Below are 21,623 nucleotides of genomic sequence, written 5' to 3'. Positions count from 1 at the left end.
TGGCATGGATAGATGGGTTAAGTGTGTAAGTGCAAATGTTTCGCACAAAGGGGAGAGAACAAGAGTCAGTCAGACGCATTTGAAAGATTTTCCCTCCATATTTGTTTTTGGAAAAAAAGGCAAAACACATATTTTGATTTGATTTGACAAGATAGATCCGAGGGAGGTTGCTAGGGAGTAACCCACCATCTTCTTGTGGTTAGGGATGATGCAGCGCACAAAGTTGGGCTGTGTATTGTGCAGGGTGGTCATGAGCTTGCCCAGGGACTCCTTGTAGAGCTGGCCCACCGTGCGGAACATGCCCTTCTTAGACTTGGTGGAGCTGGGGGTAGAGCTCTCTGACATCTTGGTGAGGGTGTCTATACCCACCACACGGTCAACTGGAGAGAGATAAGGAAAGGGGAAGAGCGGGAAAGGGGAGAGACCGGGAGGGATGGGAGATGTAAGCGAGACCGAGAGACACCAACCCTCTCTGCTTCCTCAGTGTCACAACAAATTTAGAAAACATGTATGAACCCAACCAACTCACCGTCCTTCCACATGTCCTGGATGAAGGGACTTGAAGAGTTGTTTAGCAGAGCCGTCACGTTGTCATTCAGAGGGTCCATGTTTTTGGTCAGCCAGTTTGCACCGTTGTAGTCCACCTGGGGAACATGGGAAAATAAGTAGTGAGCTTGGAACAGTTCTGGGAAAGATGGCTTCAAAGAAAACACAGTTCCATTTCCGTTGGCTAGCATCTAAGGCACATAAAGGCAGGGGTGCTGCTAAGTATTTTGGGCCCCATAAAGATGTTGCATTTTGCCCTCTCCCCATTTCTGGTTTTTCATTCAACACATTTTCATTCCAAGCTTTTCGAGGGCCCTCTCCCCATTGGGGCCTTGGGTAGAAAGTCTGACTTTTCCCCTCACTTTGATGTCCCTGCCTAGAGGATTGCATGTTTGTATTGAGTTGTTGTTGAAAAATCATAATCGCCTTGTATTGGTAAATTGCAAACCATTTAAACTTGGAAAATGCAAACATTGCTGAACATTAGTAAACTGCTTAATAACAGTGAAGTGAATCCAACATAAATATAAATCGGGAAATCTAATTAGAATCAACATCTGTTTTTACCTTGCCTGCGTAGTGCAACACAGAAAACATGGTCTTGTCCTTCAGGCTTTTGGGCTTGGAGAATTTACAGTGTGTGCAGTGTGTGTTCATCAGCTTCTCCACGAAGGACAGATCTGTGGCCTTAGGGAACCAGCACTCCTCATCCAGCAGAGCCAAGATACCAGGAGGGTTGTTCTAGAGAAAGAGACAGACACACAGACAGACAGAGAGAGAGTGAGAAAGAGAGAATATAAATAGAGAGAGAGTGAAAGTGAATAAGAGTTATTCTATCACATTCTCAAGTGTGCACTGAAAGTATGTTGTGTACAGTGTGGGTTCATGGGGCTGTATTGTAAACGGGAGAGATGGTCTGACATGAGTATGTGTGCATGTTAGGAGCAATATTGTGTGTGTGTGCATGCCTCTGTAAATAACAACTCTGTGTAGGTGTACAGAAGGAGAGTCTCGGCAGACGTGTTTTTGCAAGCGGTGACTGGACCTGACGTGTATTGTCTGTCTATGTGTGTCTCATTATCTGCTCAAGGATCCCCTCCCCCAACCCCCCAAAACCTATCCTTCCCACACACCCTAACATTGCTAACTTTCCCCCTCACCCCCCACCCTTCCCCACCCCTCCCTGTGCTGACCGGCCTCTCTATCAGCTCGATACAGGGCTGCAGGTCCAGCCCGAAGTCAATGAAGCTCCACTCGATGCCCTCCCTCTTGTACTCCTCCTGCTCCAGAATGAACATGGTGTGGTTGAACAGCTGCTGCAGGCGCTCGTTGGTGTAGTTGATGCACAGCTGCTCAAACGAGTTGTCCTGCAGAGCAGAGGTCATACGGAGGCATATGGACATATGGACAGCAAGTCTACATCAAGGACAACCCAACTGTACTCTATTGGTTATTTGTCCATTAGGAACCATGTCAGCAGTTTCATTTAGAAACAATTTTCACCTCTACCAAACTACAACCGCCAATTGTAAGAGCACAAGCTCTTGGTCGAAAGAAAGTAGTTCCCACATAACAAATGTCTGTGGTTGATCTTGAGTTAATGGGTCAGGATTTCTGGAAAAAGACATTGCTCTTGAGCTTTCAAGTTGACTTTTTTGGTCCTTTAAGCCATCTAGCTCCATTGTATATGAGAAACGGTAGACATCTTTATGGCTGATTTCTCCAAAACTCGGCAACTCTCCCTAAAACAATAAACGATAAACAGCACTACAGGTAGAAGGATTTTGTTAAATTTTTTATTAAGGTACAAATCTCACCTCGAAGATCTCAAAGCCAGCAATGTCTAGGATGCCTAGAAAGGAGGAGGACTGGCGTTTAGACTTGTCCAGAGTCTTGTTGACCCTTGCCAGAATCCAGCGAAACAGGCGCTCGTACATGGCCTTGGCCAAGGCCTCAATGGCAAAGTCAGCCTGGGATGCGGAGGAGAAAGGGAGTAGTAGAGGAGAGAAAAGGATGAGTGGAGGAGAGAGGAGTGGAGGAGAGAAAGAGAGGGGAGTGACGGAGAGATAGGGAGAATTGGAAGAGAAAGAGGGAGGAGGAGATGCAGGAGATGGACAGAAAGGATGATAAAGGGACAGAGAAGAGAAGGAAGGGGAGCCAGAGGGAGATTGAGGGAGGTAAGAGGAAGATGAAAAAGGCAAATAAAATGGGAATGAAACACTTGTTACTGATTCCTGATTGTAAAGTTCAGGGTTTGAAATGGAGAGTAGAGGAAGAAGGACACCACAAGTGTACCTGTTCCTTGGTCTGGGCCTTCTGCACTACTTCCCTGCCCACTTTGATGCGGGGAGTGAGGATGGCACGGGTAAAGTCTGTCACATTGATGCCTTGCAAGTGGCACACTTTCTGGGCCGCTGGACGGAGAGAGACAGAGAGCGATAGAGACAGAGAGAATAAGGAGAGAAGAGAGAGAAAGAAAGAAAGAGAGATAGGTAGAGATACGGAGAGAGAGAGAGAGAGAGAGAGAGAGAACATGTTGAAAAGGTGGAAAGAAATATGGATAGGGGAAATATGAGACAATATATATTATGGGAAAAAGAGACTAAAGCCAGGTAAGGATAGCCTTGAAATGTCACCTGTGTATTCTGTTACCTGTGTTGTCACCTGTGTTTCCTGTCCTACCTGTGTTGTCACCTGTGTTATCTGTGTTTCTGTGAGTCCTACCTGTGTTGTCAGGCATGGTGGCCTGCTCATTGTTCCTCTCCGTCTTGAACTCGATGTTCCCCAGCTGCAGCACGGTGGAACATACCTTCAGCATCCCTAAAAGAGACCAGAAGATGTGCACATTAAGATGCGTGTTTTATACATTCATACTGTATATTAGTAGTGGGACAGAGCATATGCCTATTTAATATACAATGTGTACAATTGTATATTAAATAGGCATATGCAGAGGGAGAGAGAGTAGGGATGAAAGGATAAGAAAATAGAGAGGAGGAGATCCCTGGCTCCCTTACCAATCCTCTCATCTTCAGTGAAGCCCATGATCTCCATGGCCTCCAGAGTCTCATGAAACATCTTGCCATCGTCCTGGCCTGGCACCTCCACATGGCCTGCCACCAGGAACCTGTAGTTCCCAAAGCCCTCCAACAGCAGCTCCTCTGTGTGTACACACACAGGTTTGTTTTACTATGCTAGGGAGGACCCACAATTCACTCCCAAAATCGTGTTTTCCATAACCCCTAACCCCAACCTTAACCCTTAATGTGATTCTTACCTTAAACCCCCTTAAACAACCCTAGAAACAACACATGAAGTTGCGGGGAACAAGAATTTTTTTCCCTAGTTTTCTGTTATTGTGGGGAACATAGGTCACACAAGTTAAACAAAACCACACATACACAAACACACCATGCGACAGCACACTCACAGATAGCATTTCCTGGTCAACAACCTATAATCAAGGGCCTAGGGTTTTCCCTGGTCATATACAATCACTAGGGGGACATAACTTGGCCACTGGCCCTTCAAAATGGCTCATCGCAGCCAAATCTGAGTCTTAGTCCTCACCACATAACTTGTCTTTGGCTCCGTCCACCATGTAGTAGAAGATATGGAAGGCCCTCTCAATTTTACCCTGGCGGATACAGCGAGACTTCTCCAGCAGGTCTGACGGTCAGGAAATGGTTAAAGAGAATCCACCAAGTCAAATAGGTGGTTATGTTATGGCTTTAGATTTTTTTTGGGGGGGTGGGGATAACCATGTCAGCAAAAATATTTATATACAACTGTCTTACAAGGGACTGCGCACACAAAACGATCAAAATGTTGAATTTGGACTTAAGATATTACATCGTTTTTTCTGCAATTTACTCTAATTTACTCATTTCTGTTATTGTTGCACTGTAGTTGAGAAATTATTGTTGTTGCACCATACCTGGTAGCTGAGATGTGGTTATTTTGCACTGTGCCTGCTAAATACAGAATTTTGTTTGACTCTAATCATAAAAGACAGCACTGTTAGAACAATTTGGTCCTTCATTTTCAGTTGTACTTTTTACATGCACTGTTTGTATGTTGTATTAGGTCTATTAAATGAAAAAAATGTCAAATGTAATAATATACAGTCATACATTTGTACAAAGTGCATATTAGTGCTATGTGTTTGCTGTTGATCTTTTCAGAGGATACAAGTATCGATGTTGGCCCCAACAATATACCCTGTCACATCAAAGTTGAGCTTGATGAATTTGCCCTGTGAGGATAAAGTTCAGATGAGGAAACTTGAGACTCCATACATTTCAATGACACAAAGTAGATAATTTTTTTATCATTTCTTTTTGGTCAGTGCATTGAGCATTACAAATCGAGAAGAGTTGTCATTCTTGATGGTCTTGGCATTTCCGAAGGCCTCCAGGATGGGGTTGGCCTGAAGAAGCTGCTTCTCTAGCTCTCCCTGTGGGCCCGAAAAGATGCTTGCTGTTTTACATTATGTAATGATAAGACTGTGCACACATGCGTGTACAAAATAACAACACACTCACACACACACACACATAGTGCGTCACATTGGGCACACAAACACACATTAAATAACAGACTCTAAAGCACCAGAACAGCAAAAGCAGCCAACTCAAATTTTGGGGAAAATCCGTCACTGCAGTCAGAGAATCAGATTAAAGGTGTGTCTTTCTACATGTAAGGATTGCAAGACTAGAAGGAGATTGATCATCAGATCTAATCCAATGAGTGACAGAGGCAGGTTGGCATACAGTAGTGTCATTCCTCTCAGGCATGCTCATACTCACATAGGCCAGTAATGAGGCTGTCTCTTTCTACAGAGGAGGGACAGAACCATGTGGAGGATTAACTTTAACCACTTAACAACCTCTTCCCACTCCCCTCTATTTCCACAAATGGAAATGACAATGGTATTTCATCATCGTTGTCCTCAACCTATTGTGAGCAGTGAACATTTAGTTGTACAAGTATATCCTTTTCTGGCAGAATCTTCCGCCCTCTTGCTCTACCCCTTTGATAGAGGCATGTGATAAAGGCTGTGTCTGCGAGTGTGTGTGTGTCAATGAAACACTGAAACATTGAAAGCCGCCCCCACCATTTAGCCTCCCATTGCAAGACCACCACCAGCTAAAACATAGGAAGGGAACATTTTTCCAGTAAGGTCAGTAAGGATTCCATACCTTTACCAATGTCAGGGCATTTGGATCCTGTCACATAAGCATTGTATTTAAGTACATTCTATTACATTTATTTAAAATATGACATTTTTGGGGCAGGGTTAGGATTAGTTAATATTATATTCCAATATTATTTAAGTTTATATGAACACTGTTGTAATATACACCTGCACATCTGTGGTCCTGATTTGTCTCATAGCAATTTGTTTAGATAGCAATTGTAAGTTACTCACAGCATTGGTGTCCTTCTTGCCCTTATGTGAGGAGGCTACCACAGCCAGATACTGGATCACCTTCTTGGTGTTCTCTGTCTTTCCTGCTCCAGATTCACCTCTGTGGAGGGGGTGAAGGGGGAAGTGGAAAGATAGGGTGGGTAGCACAGAGAGGGGGTTGTCACGAATATGGGTTGGGGGGCACCAAAACAATAGCAAGTGAGTGAGTAGTAAGAGATAAATGAGCGGGCAACAGTGTCCGTCTATCCACTAGAAGATCATCAAGGATTTTTGTTTCCTCTGTTTTATTGAAATCAACCTTAAGTTGAACCCTTTCAGTCAACTGACAGGCTGATTAATGACCAGTGTGTATGTGTATGTATGTATGTGTGTGTGTGTCTGATACAATTTAAAAGGTCAGTGTTTGGTGTTTTGACTTACGTGCAAAGAATAGACTGGTCCTCACGGTCTGTGGAGAAACACAAATAAGGGGGTCAGGGGATGGATACACAGAGATGCAAGGGAATGATGACAAGATTCAGATGAACTTGATGTCAGATTAGAACTTTGTTTTTGACACACTGAATGCTGCGAACTCTTAAAGGGGAGTCAGATGGCTGAGCAGTGAGGGAGTCGGGCTAGTAATCTGAAGGTTGCCAGTTTGATTCCCAGCTGTGCGAAATGACGTTGTGTCCTTGGGTAAGGCACTTCACCCTACTTGCTTCGGGGGGTATGTCCCTGTACTTACTGTAAGTCGCTCTGGATAAGAGCATCTGCTAAATGACTAAATGTAATGTAAATGTAAAGGGGTCATATAATGATTTTATAGGGTGTTTCACACTCAACCCTCTACAATGGACACAATGAAGTCGCCATTGGCTAGTAATTTTTTTATTTTACTTGCCAGACTTTTTACATGAAATGCATGAACAATGCAACTGGAAAAGAGTACATTATCTGTCTGAATTAGTCTTGATGTTGCATATGGATTTAATCTACCATTTTTTAGCAAATGGCTTTCTCTTGCCACTTGACTTCAGCCACCTCTCCACTGCTGATGATGGATTATACTGCTGAAGCTCTGGCCTTGTGTTTAAATGGAGGGGAGTCAGGTGGCCAAGCGGTGAGGGAATCGGGCTAGTAATCCGAAGGTTGCCAGTTCGATTCCCGGTCATGCCAACTGACGTTGTGTCCTTGGGCAAGGCACTTCACCCTACTTGCCTCGGGGGAATGTCCCTGTACTTACTGTAAGTCGCTCTGGATAAGAGCGTCTGCTAAATGACTAAATGTAATGTAAATGTAAATGAGGATCAGGTCTGAAAGGCGTGAGGATGTAAGACTGCTGCGGTTTTAGAGAATGAAATGACAGGTTTTCTCCCCTTTATTTATGCTCATGATTATTTAGATGAGTTGCGTGCTGATCGGTTGGTTTACAACAAGCAAAGCTGCGGAGCAAAGAAGCAACATGGCCAACCAGTGGGCTGGTCTGTATGTACATTTTGAGGCGTGACAAAGGCAGAGACCAGAGCCAAATAAGGTCAAATTTTGAGATTTGCATAGGAAAGAGCTGTCAATGGACTATGAAGTTCACTGTATGTCCATTTTACCCACCGAACTGTCGTTATTCAACTATGACAAGGTTAACTCAGTTTTGCATTCAATGACTCCTTTAAGACAAGCTCATAATAGCAAACGGATCATTTGCTTAATACGGGTCAGGTCTAAGGCCTCCATGTATGGGTATTTTGAGGTTGTCACCCATGTCTGTAGAGAATGAAAGTAGGGTCTTGGTTTTAGATCACTGCTAGACCATACAAACCAGACAAACCACGGTCAGTGATTGGGTCATAGCAAGTACAGAGGTTTCTTTTAACCTTACTACATACAGTATCAAAAACAACGCTTCCCAGTTAGAAGCCTGGAAAGCCTTCTGTATTTGTTTGAGCATTGTTTCTTTTTGATAATTAAACACACGTTAGTGAAAATTTACCGCTTTCTGTCTCTGATCTCCTAAAGTGTATGTGTCTCAGCCCTCTGACTCTCACCAGTTATGCACATGTGCACGTACACTCATGCATACACACAGCTACCTTGCATCATGTTCCTGTAGGCATTGTCAGTGATGGAGTAGATATGCGGGGGCACCTCGTGGCGTTTCTTGCCCTTGTACATCTCAATGATCTTCTCAGAGTAGATGGGCAGCATCTTGTAAGGGTTCACCACCACGCAGAACAGGCCTGAGTAGGTCTGGTGGAAAATGAAGAAAAAGAGATGATGATGAGGAGAAGGTAGGGACTAAACCTTTCTTGATGACCTGACCTATAGTGTATTGTGTTCATTGGTGGAGACATTTTACTTTTAGCAGACGCTCTTATCCAGAGCGACTTACAGTAAGTACAGGGACATTCTCCCCGAGGCAAGTAGGGTGAAATGCCTTGCCCAAGGACACAACTTAATTTGGCACGAATCGAACCAACCTTCTGATTATTAGCCCGACTCCCTAACCGCTCAGCCATCTGACCCCATGTGAGGACAGTTGGACAACATTTATTGGGTGTGCTTTGCCTTCGGCAAGGGCACAACCTTTGTTCTCTCACATATATATTATTAGTATTATTATTTTTGCCCCCCTAAAACTCAGTCAATATTTGGCCTACATAGACAAAGTAGGTGTCAAAAGTTTCGTCTTGGTAGCGATTGAGTTGCTTCTATTGGAATTTACGTTCCGTTGCATGGTTTAGGCTGAAGTTAAGTTTTTGTGGCGAAAAGTGAAGCTAACGGTGGCTAATTTGCTAGCCACAGTCACTGACGTTAGTAACGTCACTACGTCACTAACGTCACGAAAACACGCGTGACTACCTTTGGCAGAACATTCGTTTCGCATCTGTTAACTTGGGGGATAGCTAGGCTAACTATAGCTTTACTGCAAGGCAGCTGCAGAAACGCCACAAGCAAAGAGGCCAGGGTGATAACTATTTACTCATTTTACTTTGTGATATGACACACAATTGTGATGTGTAATGTACAGTATAAGCTGATATTATTAAGGAAGTACATCTACTTTCGGAAACAGTAGTCTACTATTTCACTGAAGTATTAGCATCATGACATTAGCCTGTGTTGCCTGGGCAACACATACTACAGTGGTCTATGATGTAGCGTTATCTGTTTTCAATCGTTAAAATAAACATTCCTCACATATACATTTTCGTTGTAGGGTTTATTCTGACATTAGTAAACGATTTGTTGGTGAAATTACCATTACCTGTGGTTTCAAACCAGTGAAGCTCACTGCAACGCTGTAGCTTACGTGAGACACACTACAAAAACATCTACACTACACAGCTGTTTAGGAAGTCAAACGGCGACAGAACATGTTCGGCACTCCCCTTACTTAAATCAAAAGTCTATCTAACTACTAACCTGAACTTCATTGCCACAGCCTAAACGTTGTCAATCTGTTCATGAAAATAATTAATTTCAGCTTAAACCGTACAACGGAACGTTAAATCCAATTCAACCAACGCAATCGCTACCAAGACGAACACAGCAGTAGTCTAGTACTGTACCGTAGTAGTACAATTTACCGGGGCAGCTTCTCCACACAGGGCTATATCGCATTTTGCGTTGTTACTGACAATGATCGCTACCAGTGAGCTTTTTATGAATGAGCGATTTTCCACTAAATAAATGTCAAGCTTATTTACGTTTTGGGGGGCATATTTTCAGTTAGCAGATGGTACTGTTTGAATCGCAATTTCATCTTCTACTGCCGGGTAACGTCGTAGAATAATCTTCAAAGGGGGTTCTTTATTAATGAATGAATGCAATGAGTAGGCTAAATGCCTGAAAATATCATGAGAAGGGAAAAACTTAAAATGACGTTTAAGTCATAGAGATTAGGTCAATTTTTACACCGGTCTGCCCAATTTATTCGTTTTGTTTCAACGATGAGGCTGCCTCTTGCAGGGGAAATGAGAAAACATCTATTTCATTCTACACTTCACTCGTATTTTCAGTTGTAAATGAGCAGCAAAAAATGCTTTTAAATCTATGTCATCTTTATAAATAATAAGTATGCATTTTTATATAAAATATACAGAAATATCAGTTGTAAAAATGTCATTCAAAAACGGACCCCTGTGCAACCGACGCAAGCACACCCTACAATTTCCCCAGAAATTGTACCCTCTCTAGTTATAAATGTTTCTACTTGAGTATGTTTGTGTGTGTGCCTGTTTGTTTATACAGTATGTGCGTACATGCCCGGTGCGTCTCTATGTATGTGTATATGACAGAAAGAAATGGAGAAAGAAATGCAACAGCTCTAAAAAGAAGAGGGAAAGTTCTGACAGCTGTGTGTATGTGTGTGTCTACGTAGAAGTACTTACATAGATGAGGCTGGAGAAGTACCTCTCCCTGAGGTTGTGCAGGACGGATGCCTCATTTAGGCACGTGAGGGCGGCCATGTCCTCTGTCTTGCTGAACTTAGGAGGGTTCATCTTCTGGATGTCATCCTTGTTGACCGTCATCTTCTGGCCATTGGAGAGTTCCACTAGTACCTTGAAGGACAAGGAAGGAGGTAAGACCACACAAGATCATGTTAAAATACAATAACATTCTCATATTTACATTTAGCAGACACTCTTATCCAGAGCGACTTACAGTACGTACAGGGACATTCTCTCCTGAGGCAAGTAGGGTGAAGTGCCTTGCCCAAGGGCACAACGTAATTTGGCACGGACGTGAATCGAACCAGCGACCTTCTGATTACTAGCCCAATTCTCTAACCGCTCAGCCACCTGACTCCCTAGAATCTCATATAATCTCTTACGGTCCACTCTGACTAAACTGAACAGGTGACAAGACGTTACCAATCCAGTTGTGTCCGATTTGTCAAGGAAAGGCATACAGTGAAGGTTACAGTATTATTTGAGTGTTCAATTGTATCAGAGAGTAGAGACACAAATCATGTTGAATTATAGAAGACACAAATCATCACGAGAATCAGAGACAATCAACTGCTGGAATTTTCAATGTCTGATCCTTATAAACCGAGGATGTTTAAATGTTTGTAAATCCAAACTATCTGCCTGCATCTCAGTACTCTCAGTGGCTTCCCTTTCCTCGCCTTCACAACCTTACATCCTCTGACCTGTAAGTAAAAACAATATGGAGGTATTATTATATATACTATTATATATATTCCAGTTTAGGTAGACGAAAGCTCAAAAGGAGAAGAAGCCATGTAAAGCTATTTAGATATAACAATCTTTGTCCTTAATTGAAACCAAGCTTGGACACTGGACCCATCATGCTGGTACAGCTGACCACACCTCTATAATGTTACCTCGTCTCCTTTTTCCTCCTTGATACTGGCAGCTTCAAAGCCCTCTCTCTCTGATGGTATCCACACCATCTTCTTGGCCGACCAATCGGCCTGGGCCATTCCGCTGTTCCGAAAGTCATTGTCCAGGAAGAGGAATTTGCTGTCATCACTGGCAGGGTCATTGGCAGCCATCTTGGACATGTCACTGGCCCTAGATTCGATCTCAAAACTGCTTGTCGTTGAATCTTCAATGGAACTGTATCTATTATTGTGATAATCATAGAGACATATAGGCCTAGTATATACTGTAGCTGTTTTATAGCAGAAGAACATAATACAGTTTTGTGCTATGAAATACTTCCAACAAGAGCAGTGGTGCCCTCCAAATGTCTAAAAATCGAAATGCCTTGACTCAGAACATGCAAACAACAATGACATTGAATCATAATATAAAAGATAAAATAAAAACATCAGTGTTTTCTTTGTCACCCACCAACCAATAGCTGCCTAAACATATACTCATCTGTCCCTCTCCGTCTATCAGTAGCCTGTCTACTCAAATTGTATAGATAAATACAGGTGCTACTAGCTAACCATACAAATGCATGCTGTTTGCATTACTTACTCACTTATCTTCTTCTCTGCCTGTAGAGCACAAGGCTCCACTTGCCTTGAGTGACCACAATAAACTATGTAAATGTACAGAATGAAGATAACCGCTATCATACAACAGGCAAGGTGCCATGCTGGAATGCCCATGTTTGGGTACCTGGCTTTTTCTCACTGGCAGTGTCTTGGTGGCCTTTCGAGGGATGCTAGGGACTTACCAGTGAGCTACCTTATAAGGAAAGCAGCTCAGCTCAAGTGTCCATCCAAGCTTACCGTTTACACAAGAATTATGACTTGTCACAAGGTTCTGTGATGTGTGGTAGTGGCACAATGGTTGACAGGTAAAGACTAATAGTCTTGTATGTACAGTAGCTGTTCTCTGTAAGTTGTTGGGTGTTCTTAAGAATAATACCACAATTACAAAAGTAGGTAACTATAACTATTTTGTTTATGGATTTTAAAAAATCATGCTGACATACTAAATGTCACATTAGCTAAAGAGGTGTCATCATGTTTCTTGTTCTTGTAGTCCTTATTTAACCAATTATTTAGTTGAAATATTTGACACAGAAATATTTTTTTTTAAATGGAAGTTAGTCAAAACCTAGCTTGGTGTTCTTTTGAATTAAATCCTAAGTAGCCTAAACTTAACAGTAAAATAAAAGAAATGCCACTTGCCTTCTTTCCCGGTAATGTCGAGATGGCTATATCTCTCGATGCTACAGTGCAGTCCTCAGACGGAGTCCAGGTAGAAACGGCACAGGTAGAAGTGTGAATTAACTGCGGCAGCATCCTACACGGGTATTTAAACAGTTCAGTGCCATCTATGGGAGGAGCGGTGCGTGCGGTCCGCCTCGTTTCCATGGTAACCAAAACTGACAACAGTCCGCATTCTGTGCCTCTCCAGCCTTATACTGACGTTGATGACCACCCTTCTCGTCTCAAGTTTTATATTTCTTAGCATTAGCAATAACCTTAAAATGTCTGTACATCGTATAGAGGTAGAGGAGGAAGAGTTTGAGAAGTACTACACTGTGTTTGACGGCTCCTCACAGGAAGATGTCTCTCACGCCAAGTTGCTGTGGAATTCTCTGTCCCTCTTACCACCGCAGGAGTCGCGCTTGGAGTCGTCCGATATACACCAGAGGCTACCGGTAGCTAGGTCACGTAAGGACACCAGTGCCATCTCCAAATCAATCGCTGAGCACAACGTGCCGCCGCAAAAGAGTCGCCAGCGCCTGCAGCTAGCTCTACGTCAGGAGGAGAGAAAGAAATACTTAAGTATGGCCAAACAGAGAGGGGAAATTCTGGATCCACTGATGAAGCAAAGAGAGCAGAGGATACAGAAGGAGATGGCCTCTTGTCCCTACAAGCCCAAGCAGAGGGACGGGTTTAAGAGTGTAGGAAATTATGCCACAAAATCTGCAAAAGACTTGGACATTGAGGAGGTGAAGCTGCTACAATAGTCTCAACCAACTAATCACAGGCATAGCCATATTGTACACCTTCAATTCTTTGTTCTCAATAAAGTGTTTCCATGTATCAGTCAACCACAACAGCAGTAGGAGTAAGTAAGTAAGACTTTATTTATATAGCACATTTCATACAAGAATTGCAGCTCAAGGTGCTTTACATAAAATCAATAAAAACAATAATACAAGTGATAAACAATTCAAACAAAAATAAAAATCCCAATAAGATCTCTGTTCAAGAGAGAAACCAACTTTAAACATGCATCTTAAAAGTAACAATAATATAATTAATAAAAGTAGGAAAACCCTTTTGAGATAAAATTACTTAAATGCTTCGGTAAAAAGGTAGGTTTTAAGCTGTCTTTTAAAAATGTCTAGAGTGTTTGCTTCCCTAATATTTATGGCTAATTTGTTCCATAGTTTTGGGGCGTAATTGACAAAGGCCGAATCACCAATCTTCTTATGACTGCTTCTGGTGACCTCTAATAGGCCTGCATTTGATGATCGCAGTGTTCTAGCTGGTGTGTAGTTTATAAAGGAGTTATCAATGTAGCTAGGTCCTTGTCCGTGTAGAGCTTTGTATGTGAGGAAAAGGACCTTAAAGTCAATTCTGAAGGTAACAGGGAGCCAGTGTAAAGTAGCTAGGACAGGACTAATGTGTTCTCTCCTTTTAGTTTTGGTTAATAATCTAGCTGCAGAATTTTGAATGAGCTGTAGTCTTTCAGTGGTTTTCTTGGGAATACCAGTGAAAAGTGCGTTACAGTAGTCCAGCCGGCTGGATATAAAAGCATGAATTAACTTCTCTGCATCATTTTGGTTTATGAATGGTCGTACCTTTGCTATATTCCTCAGGTGAAAGAAAGCTGTTTTGGTCACTTTATTAATGTGAGAGTTGAAATTCAAATCTGAGTCCAGGATTACACCGAGACTCGTCACCTCTGGTTTAAGACAGGGGGTTAAACCTCCAAGATTCTTAATAAGCATCTCTCTTTTGGATTTGGGGCCACATAGTAGGACTTCGGTTTTGTCTTCATTTAATTTAAGAAAGTTAGCGTTCATCCATTTGTTTATTGCCAACAGGCAGTTGGTAATGGAATTGATGGCCGTTGCATCGTTGGGTTCAGTGGATATATATAGTTGTGTGTCATCCGCATAGCTATGGAAATCTATGTTATGTTCTCTGATTATGTCGCCGAGTGGTAACATATAAAGAGAAAAAAGTAATGGACCTAAGCAGCTTCCTTGAGCAACCCCGTAGCAGTTCTCATGTTTCTTGGACCTATGGTCACCTAAACTAACATAAAACTTCCTTCCTGTGATATATGATTTCATCCAGTTCAATACACTATCCGTGAACCCAATAAGCTTTTCCAGTCTATTGATTAGGATGTCGTGATCAATTGTATCAAATGCTGCACTGAGATCTAACAGGATAAGGATAGAGACTTTATTTGCATCAGAGTTTAGTCTGAGGTCGCTAATTATTTTGGTGAGAGCAGTTTCAGTACTGTGATATTTCCTGAAACCTGACTGCGAGACTTCCAGGATGTTATTTTCTTCAAGAAAATAATTTAATTGGACTAAAACTATCTTTTCCAGTACTTTACTAATAAATGGAAGGTTTGATATTGGTCTGTAATTTGCAAGTAGACTGTTATCCAATTTGGGTTTCTTTAATAGGGGCTTTACAACAGCTGTTTTGAAGGCATCTGGGAAAACGCCAGTTCTAAGGGATGTGTTTATAATCTCTAGCACCGGACCTGAGACACTATCAAACACTCGCTTAAAGAATGTTGTGGGTATAGGATCAATATCTGAGGTTGTGGAGTTAGATTCGCTGACAATTTTGGAAAGTTCACTAAGTGTGATACAGGTAAATGTGCTCATGGTTACGTTGCAGAATCTACTGATGTCAGTTTCGACCCCACTATTAATAATACTAGTTCTGATCAAAGTTATTTTGTTCTTGAAGAACAAAGCAAGCTCTTCACATTTAACTACTGAGGATGGAGGTGGAGCAGGGACAGTGTTTAGCAGCTGGTCAATGGTGGAGAAAAGAACTCTGGAATTTCTGGCATTTTCTGTAATAATGTTGGAGAAATATTCTCTTCTTGCTAGACGGATGGTTTTGTTATAGGTGGTTAGTGTATCTTTGTAGATATTGTAGTGGATAGTGATCTTTGTTTTCCTCCATTTTCTCTCTGCTGCACGGCATTTTCTTTTTGTTTCACTAACATTTTTATTTCTCAGCCATGGGGAGGTTCTGCTTGTGCACTTCTTTTTGGTTTTCAGTGGTGCAACAGAGTCTAACACAGATAATAGTACATCATTGAGGTTCTCTACCATTTCATTCAGAGAGCAATCATGGTTAGTCGGCTCATATAAAGCAAATTGTTCAGAAAATGTCATCATAGCTGTATCGTCTAAATATCTTCTATGGACTAAGAATTCTTTTTTGTTTTTTGTTAGGATAATTTCCACATTAAAAAGTATATAATGATGGTCTGAGAGGGGTAGATCAGTTATTGAAATATTATTGATATTTAGTCCAGTTGTTATCACTAGATCTAGTGTGTTTCCGTGTCGGTGTGTTGGGTCTGTTATGTGTTGAGTTAGATTGAAACTGTCAAGGAGATTTAAGAGCTCAATAGTTCTTGGGTCTGCTTTTTTATTTACTTGGATATTTAAGTCTCCGTTTAAAACTACTTTGTCATATCTAGTGACACATAGTGATAATAGTTCAGAGAATTCTTGTATGAATATTGGCGAGTGCTTGGGTGGCCGATATATAATAACAAAAAGTATTGATTCGGTTTTGAGCTCTATAGCAAGATATTCATATGATGTGAATTCACCTAGCTCAGTGATTTTGAACAACAGTTTAGAGGAGAAAATAGCTGCGACTCCTCCACCTTTTTTTGATGTCCTAGAAACTTGGTGAAAGCTGTAATCGGGCGGACACGCTTCTATCAAAGTTGCTGTTGCCGTGTCATTGTTTAGCCAGGTTTCTGTTAGACAGATGCAGTCTAAGTTGTTTTCTTTGACCAGATCATTAACTAGAAATGTTTTGTTATTTAGTGATCTAACATTTAGAAGGGCCAGTTTCATCTGTGGGGTATTAACAGATAAAACAGGGGTAGATAAATCTGTTGGAAGAATATGGATAGTTCTGTGACTTCTAACACTAGTTTCAGGTTTGTAACCATGCATTTTACCATGCCATTTTCTGTTTGTGATGATGACCGGTATGTCCAATGAAATAGCATGGTGGCTGTCCTAGCGTAGCTTTTCTTTGGGAAAGTCTCTGTCACTGAGCTGTTCCATCACAAGGGAATTCATCCGGGGGGTGCAGATCTGTGCAGGGCCCATGTCCTTGCAGGAGGCTGTTTGAATGTTCTGTTCTGTTCCATGGGAGGTTGTTTGGGATGCGTCAGTCAGCTTAGACACAACAGGGATAGGGAGAGAAGCTTGATTTGTGGTCAGGAGCACGTGATTGATATTTGCTGTTAGTAGTCGAGATCCTCTACGGTTTGGGTGGAGTCCGTCAGCTTGAAAACGGTCTGCACAGTTCCAGAACACATTGAAGTTGTCGATATAGTAGTAGTAGGAACAAAAACTACTGGATTGTTGACAGGACTGGACTCCACCAGGCGCGTTGCTAGACATAAAGCTTGACTGGGGCACAGGAGCGGGTTGCACCAATTTTGCTACGACTGTCATAAGTCCTAAGTGAGTCTTTGTTAAGACTGGTCTTAGGCCCATATCTAACGCCTGTTGCACCAACAGAATTTAAGACCAGTCCTAATTAAAGGCCGCAGTATGCTTCTCCGACTCCGTTAACGGATGGGCGGGCGATACGGACGGATTGACTGCGTTTATGGTATCTCCGTAGGCTGTGGGTGCTGAAAAAAATTCACCGCCAGAAGAGTAGGTGGCGCAACGTTTTTTTGTAAGTCGTCGTCGAGTGTTTATGTCCTAGGTTATCGAGAAGTCGGAGCAAATTTACAAATGAGCCGTTTCATCAATAAAATACGCACATTTTCAGCAACTACACTGCCCATTTCTCGTCACATTTTAATTCAGATGCTGATTTACATGTACTGTTTAGCTGAAATATGAATTCTAAAAACTTACAGCAATGGCGATCAAAGGATTCTGTTCGTCCTGTTTATCACGGCAAACCCACCCCTGACGCAAGTGGTTCTTAATACTGACCAATCACAACCAAGGGGGTATCCGTAACTATCCGAAATTACGACGGATAGTTGGAAAATTCAGGAGGTGCACGTCGAGCTCTCCGGGCCTCTCCGAGGGCTCTCGGAGAGCTCTCCGAGGGCGTTCCCCGTAGAGGAGGGCGTTCCCATGTGTCAGTTTTTTGGAAAACGCAGAGCCATAGAAAAAGAGAGTTGCGACACGCTTTGATCTCGCCGACACGTGATCACGTGGTTCATGTAGCTCGCTGTAGTTCCAAAAAACCCCACTGCTGTCAACCGGTTTGAATGGTTTTCAATGAAGCTGGCCAACGGAAGTCGCTTTCTCAGGCAAATGATGAATGAAACAGGCTCGGTTAAAGAAATCCGATATTCTGGCTATCTTCAGCAGACTCGTATCTACAAAAGGCAGTCCTCCCTGACGTGTTTGGTGTAGAATGGAGTGAAATACAACATTGTGAACACTCACTGCCAGTGAAACACAGGAAAAAAGCTAGAGCTTTTTTGTCACGTGGTTCCGGTAGCTCCCTGTAGTTAAACAAAACCCCCACTGCTGTCAACTAGTGATGGGCATTCCGGCTCTTTTTCGTGAGCCGGCTCGTATGGCTCAGCTCACCAAAAAGAGCCGGCTCTTTTGGCTCCCGAACGGCTCTTTAAAAAATACATGTTTTAACTATGAATTTGACTATGATGGGTGTAAAATGATGGGTGTAGGCTCGATTGAGATGATAATCTTTAATCAAGAGTTTGTCATGAAGGTGCATTCACATTTTCAGGCCAGGCTTATTCAGCCTACAGTGAACAATCCCAATTTTTTTTTGCCATGTACACACATTTTACCCATCTAATTTAGTAAAAACATGACACAACATTTTTGTAGTTTAGGCTATTTTACTGAAAATGATGATTGAACCTCAGGAGGAATAATCTCTCGAAACGTCTATCTGAGAGTCTGTTTCTCTCCGGAGTAAGGACGAGACCCCCTAGGCTAAAAAAACTCTCCACAGGCACACTGGATGGCATGAAGCAGGGCTGGACTGGGACCGAAAATCGGCCCTGGCATTTTTGGGTTAAGGCGGCTCACCACCCCCCCCTCCGCCCCCCCCGGGGCCGAAGTTCAGCCATGACGCCCCCCCGATCTTACACTTCGATAAATAATTAATTAATTTGTTATGATTTGTATATTTATGGTATTTTATTGCATTTTTCTTTTTATGGATATATTGTATTGCCATTAAGTATCGTTATTAGTACTATTCTGCTTAATATTGTCTTAGCAACTATCAAAAACTGTTTACTGTTAATACTACAGGTGATGATGTTGAAGCCCCCCCAAACATGCTTAAATTTTTGTACATTTTGCGGCATCCGCCAGTAGATTTTTTAGCTTTTTCTCTCTAAGCTTTTCTGCGCCTCCCTTACGCTTTCTTTTCTAAATTTTTATCGATGCTAAACTTTAACGATGACAAACCATGTTAGGCATTAGCCAACAGCTTGTGTCTTCTTGGATTTGATTGGGTCAGGCAAGTGCCAATTAAGGACATTAACCAATGGGCCGCTGTCAGTTCTCTATGGGCCGGCCCGACCAAAAACAAAACAATGGGCCGCTGTCAGTTCTCTATGGGCCGGCCCGACCAAAAACAAAAAAAAAAACAATGGGCCGTGGTCAGTTCTCTATAGGCCGGCCCGACCAAAAAAATAAAAATACAATGGGCCGCTGTTGCGAGTCGGCCCAAAAGTGCGTCAGCCCACCGGGCAAATGCCCGGTATGCCAGATGGCCAGTCCAGCCCTGCATTGAAGTATTATAGGCTACTTCAAGCATATTTGCTTGATCCTGGGGAACGTGTTTGATTGCATTTCTGGAGATGACTTCAAATAGTCTGTGACCTCCCGCTGTGAAACTGTCTGTGGTGTCCACCTCAAAATAAAAAAAATCAGTTTCTGGCGGTGGTGTCCGTAACAGTGGCCACACTGCTCTGCGCTGGCAGTGGATGAGCACTGTCTTGATCAGCGCAGAGTGAGCGAACCTCGGCAATAAGCAGTGGGGGTCAGATGGCTGAGCGGTTAGGGAGTCAGACTATTAATCAGAAGGTTGTTGGTTCGATTCCCGGCCTAGCAATATGACGTTGTGTCCTTGGGCAAGGCACTTCACCTTACTTGCCTCGGGGAGAATGTCCCTGTACTTACTGTAAGTCACTCTGGATAAGAGTGTCTGTTAAAATGACTAAATGTAAGCAGGGTCTTGATATGATCTTTTCTGCCCTCCTCTTTCACCCAGCAGAGCTCAAATTTAGGAAGAGTCCCTGCAGCCAGTAAGGCTTCCGTACTGTCCAGTATTGATGAGAACCGTGTTTTAATGGCCTGCAGATTGCAAGACAAGATGCTATTAGTTGGATAATAAAACGCCCCAAAAATTGGCTATGACAAAACACATTTCAAATGCCATTTATATATTTTGCAGGTTTACTTATTGGTTAATTTACTGTAAATGATTCTGTTTATTTATTATATAAATGCATTTATTATCATTTTAATGTTGTGTATTTTTTTTATAGGATGAAGGTTATATATTATATAAGAGGAAGACACGAAATTAAACCCAGTGTAAAATGGCATATGTAGCGTGGCGAAATCAAACCGGCACAGGACACAAACATCTTTTTGGGGTCTTTATTCTGAACTATAAAAATGGTGTTCAGATAGATCATTAAAATAAAAAGCAAAATCAGTATCGACCAAAATACTGCAACACTAGGCTATTAAAAGTCACATGTATGCTGTTTTTGGATGCTTTTATATAGGCCTTAGTGGTCCCCTAATACGGTATCTGAAGTATCTGAACGGTATCTCTTTCCCGAAATTAAGCCTTGGTGCATAATTACAGCCACTACGAGCAGTCCCACAATGAGCTTTCCTCAAGACGCGCTGTTTCTGTGTCTGTAGCTTTAAATGCTAATGAGGAGGAGAGGGGCGGCACCATGCGCTAATGTTTACAATGGATGTATCGTAGCCCCTTTGCTGTAAGATGCCTCGAATTTGCCCATTCTCATCTGATCACCCTGGTTTGCAGAGGTGCACACTCATAGTAATTTCAATGAGGGGAAAGGCGGATATCGCGCGTGCCATAACACCAAAAGCAGAACGGTTATCCAAATAACAAAGAAGTGTACAACACTCGTTGTACACGCGTTACAGCATGTGTATTCACACACATACTTGATGCTATCTACCTTTACATTAACGACAGTAACTCAGCTGTTAGCTGCAGAGCTAATGTTACAGCCACATTCTAAGGGTAGCAAGCTAGGTAACCATATAGGCCTACAGTAAAGCAACAAAATGATATAGCGTTAGTTAACTACTTGTCCGAGGTTTGTAGCTGGACCAAGGAGAGTTAGTACTGATCCAGAATTTAATTTCAGCAAGGCCAGCTTTGTATTGTCCCGAGTTGTGGAAACAGTTGTTGCTGAAATGTTTGGCGCAGACATGCAAAACTTTGGGACGTTGTGTCGGCGCATTTCCAGTGAAAATAAAATTAAGATACTGGTTGTGCAGAGGCTCGGATGAAAGAACTAAAAAAATACTTTTTTTTTCATTTGTACATCCAAGCACTGAGCAACTGTTATGCTTTGTTCGTTTGCTTGCCATGATGTCTCTCCAGGAAAAAACGATATCGTACTCGCCCTTGCACGGTCGTAGCTCAGTTTCTCATGGGCGGGCCAAATTATCTGGGCGGGCAAAGCAGAGAGAGGGGAGGTAACCTTCCTCCTTGTGACGTCACAAGGAGGAGATTTTCAAACAGAGCAATTGAGCCTTCATTTTCTCAAAGGCGGAGAAGGACACCCAGGGCTTGGTTTACACCTTTCGAAAATTCTAGCCACTGGGGGACCAAAGGCAGGCTAGGGGAACTCATATTAATGGTAAATAACCTCCTAAAGTGAAGTTTTCATGTCATGTTACCTTTTAATATGAAGTTGTACACTGGTAATAGCCTTACATGCTGACATAGGAATACGAAGTGGGTTTGAATGCACCCCAGCATTCG

General features: G+C 42.4%; 3 protein-coding genes across 4 annotated transcripts in view; 1 reads left to right on the top strand and 2 right to left on the bottom strand.

The window, feature by feature from the left end:
- Positions 1–12,415, bottom strand: part of LOC134012940 (myosin-11-like) — a 48,977-nt gene extending 36,562 nt beyond the window's left edge. The window contains exons 1-17 of one of the 2 annotated variants that reach the window (XM_062452624.1): positions 11,307–12,415; positions 10,348–10,518; positions 8,047–8,203; positions 6,398–6,425; positions 5,978–6,077; positions 5,355–5,381; positions 4,910–5,002; positions 4,738–4,801; positions 4,117–4,215; positions 3,564–3,707; positions 3,271–3,366; positions 2,842–2,960; positions 2,364–2,516; positions 1,740–1,913; positions 1,114–1,287; positions 530–644; positions 187–380 (exon numbers count right to left, since the gene is read on the bottom strand). In XM_062452624.1, coding sequence (XP_062308608.1) covers positions 187–380; positions 530–644; positions 1,114–1,287; positions 1,740–1,913; positions 2,364–2,516; positions 2,842–2,960; positions 3,271–3,366; positions 3,564–3,707; positions 4,117–4,215; positions 4,738–4,801; positions 4,910–5,002; positions 5,355–5,381; positions 5,978–6,077; positions 6,398–6,425; positions 8,047–8,203; positions 10,348–10,518; positions 11,307–11,618 — 2,220 coding nt within the window. In that variant the 5' untranslated portion in view covers positions 11,619–12,415. The remainder of the gene's footprint in view (positions 1–186; positions 381–529; positions 645–1,113; positions 1,288–1,739; positions 1,914–2,363; positions 2,517–2,841; positions 2,961–3,270; positions 3,367–3,563; positions 3,708–4,116; positions 4,216–4,737; positions 4,802–4,909; positions 5,003–5,354; positions 5,382–5,977; positions 6,078–6,397; positions 6,426–8,046; positions 8,204–10,347; positions 10,519–11,306) is intronic. The other variant, XM_062452634.1, reaches the window with a different exon arrangement.
- The window catches only part of abcc1 (ATP binding cassette subfamily C member 1 (ABCC1 blood group)), a 253,278-nt gene that overhangs the window by 57,041 nt on the left and 174,614 nt on the right, over positions 1–21,623 (bottom strand). The gene's annotated exons all lie outside the window — the stretch shown is intronic.
- Positions 12,770–17,065, top strand: hoatz (HOATZ cilia and flagella associated protein). Its single transcript, XM_062452612.1, has 2 exons — positions 12,770–13,465; positions 16,974–17,065. The coding sequence occupies exon 1, from the start codon at positions 12,818–12,820 to the stop codon at positions 13,358–13,360; it is 543 nt and encodes a 180-aa protein (XP_062308596.1). The 5' UTR covers positions 12,770–12,817; the 3' UTR covers positions 13,361–13,465; positions 16,974–17,065.

This window comes from Osmerus eperlanus, chromosome 2 (assembly GCF_963692335.1).
Source record: "Osmerus eperlanus chromosome 2, fOsmEpe2.1, whole genome shotgun sequence".
Lineage (NCBI taxonomy): Eukaryota > Metazoa > Chordata > Actinopteri > Osmeriformes > Osmeridae > Osmerus > Osmerus eperlanus.
This window is presented reverse-complemented; position numbering and strand designations above follow the sequence as displayed.